Source organism: Plasmodium inui, assembly GCF_000524495.1.
Source record: "Plasmodium inui San Antonio 1 unplaced genomic scaffold supercont1.34, whole genome shotgun sequence".
NCBI classification, from domain to species: Eukaryota; Apicomplexa; class Aconoidasida; order Haemosporida; family Plasmodiidae; genus Plasmodium; species Plasmodium inui.
Genome location: NW_008481868.1, coordinates 157719 through 158426, shown reverse-complemented (window position 1 = coordinate 158426; position 708 = coordinate 157719). Strand labels below are relative to the sequence as shown.

General features: G+C 31.2%; 1 protein-coding gene across 1 annotated transcript in view; it reads right to left on the bottom strand.

Moving 5' to 3' along the window:
• Positions 1-436: 436 nt before the first annotated feature.
• Positions 437-708, bottom strand: part of C922_05032 (hypothetical protein) — a gene marked incomplete at both ends in the record, with an annotated part of 2438 nt that continues 2166 nt past the window's right edge. The window contains one exon of the mRNA XM_008820605.1: positions 437-705. Coding sequence (XP_008818827.1) covers positions 437-705 — 269 coding nt within the window. The remainder of the gene's footprint in view (positions 706-708) is intronic.

The window sequence follows — 708 nt, the reverse complement described above, 5'->3', positions numbered from 1 at the left end:
AATGGCCTGGCCTGCCTATATTATTCCGAATAAAAGTGGATCATACCAGAAAGTGTTTCGAGTCGAAAGGAAAAAATTAGAGAAACTACAATGTTTTCACAATTGCGTATGTTTGTATATTAATGAGTTATATGTAAATTCTTATCTTTCTGCTCTATAAAAGTTTAAACAGTGGTTCATCAAATTACCGTTTTTGCCATAAGCATTAGCAAGCAGAGGCACCTATTATTGATGGTTTTGAAGGTTTCTGTGCATTTTCCTTGTTTATTCTTTCAACATTTACCTTATGATAGCATTTCTTGACTTTAAAGAGGGTATATCCTACTGATGACAGACCTAATATAACTGATGTAATATAATAGACAGCACTTGGCACGAGCGTGAAAATGCTTATTAGTACTGCGGTGAATAGAATTGGCACTAAAACTGTACTGTATCACAGCTTATGGATAAATGTTCTGTTATTTTCAGAATCATTCTCATCTTTATCTGACATGGAACTAAATAAAGATAACATCTGTTGTTCATAGATTTTATCACATTTATTTAACATTTTCATTATCCACACCGTTAGGCCTTTCCTTTTTCTTTTCAATAATGATAATCTACTTTCTCCATTGTAATCTTTTTGTGATGATACTTTTTTTAATTCTTCTCTTTTGGGAGGTTTATAATTCTTTTCGTAATAGTTCAATACATAAATTACTT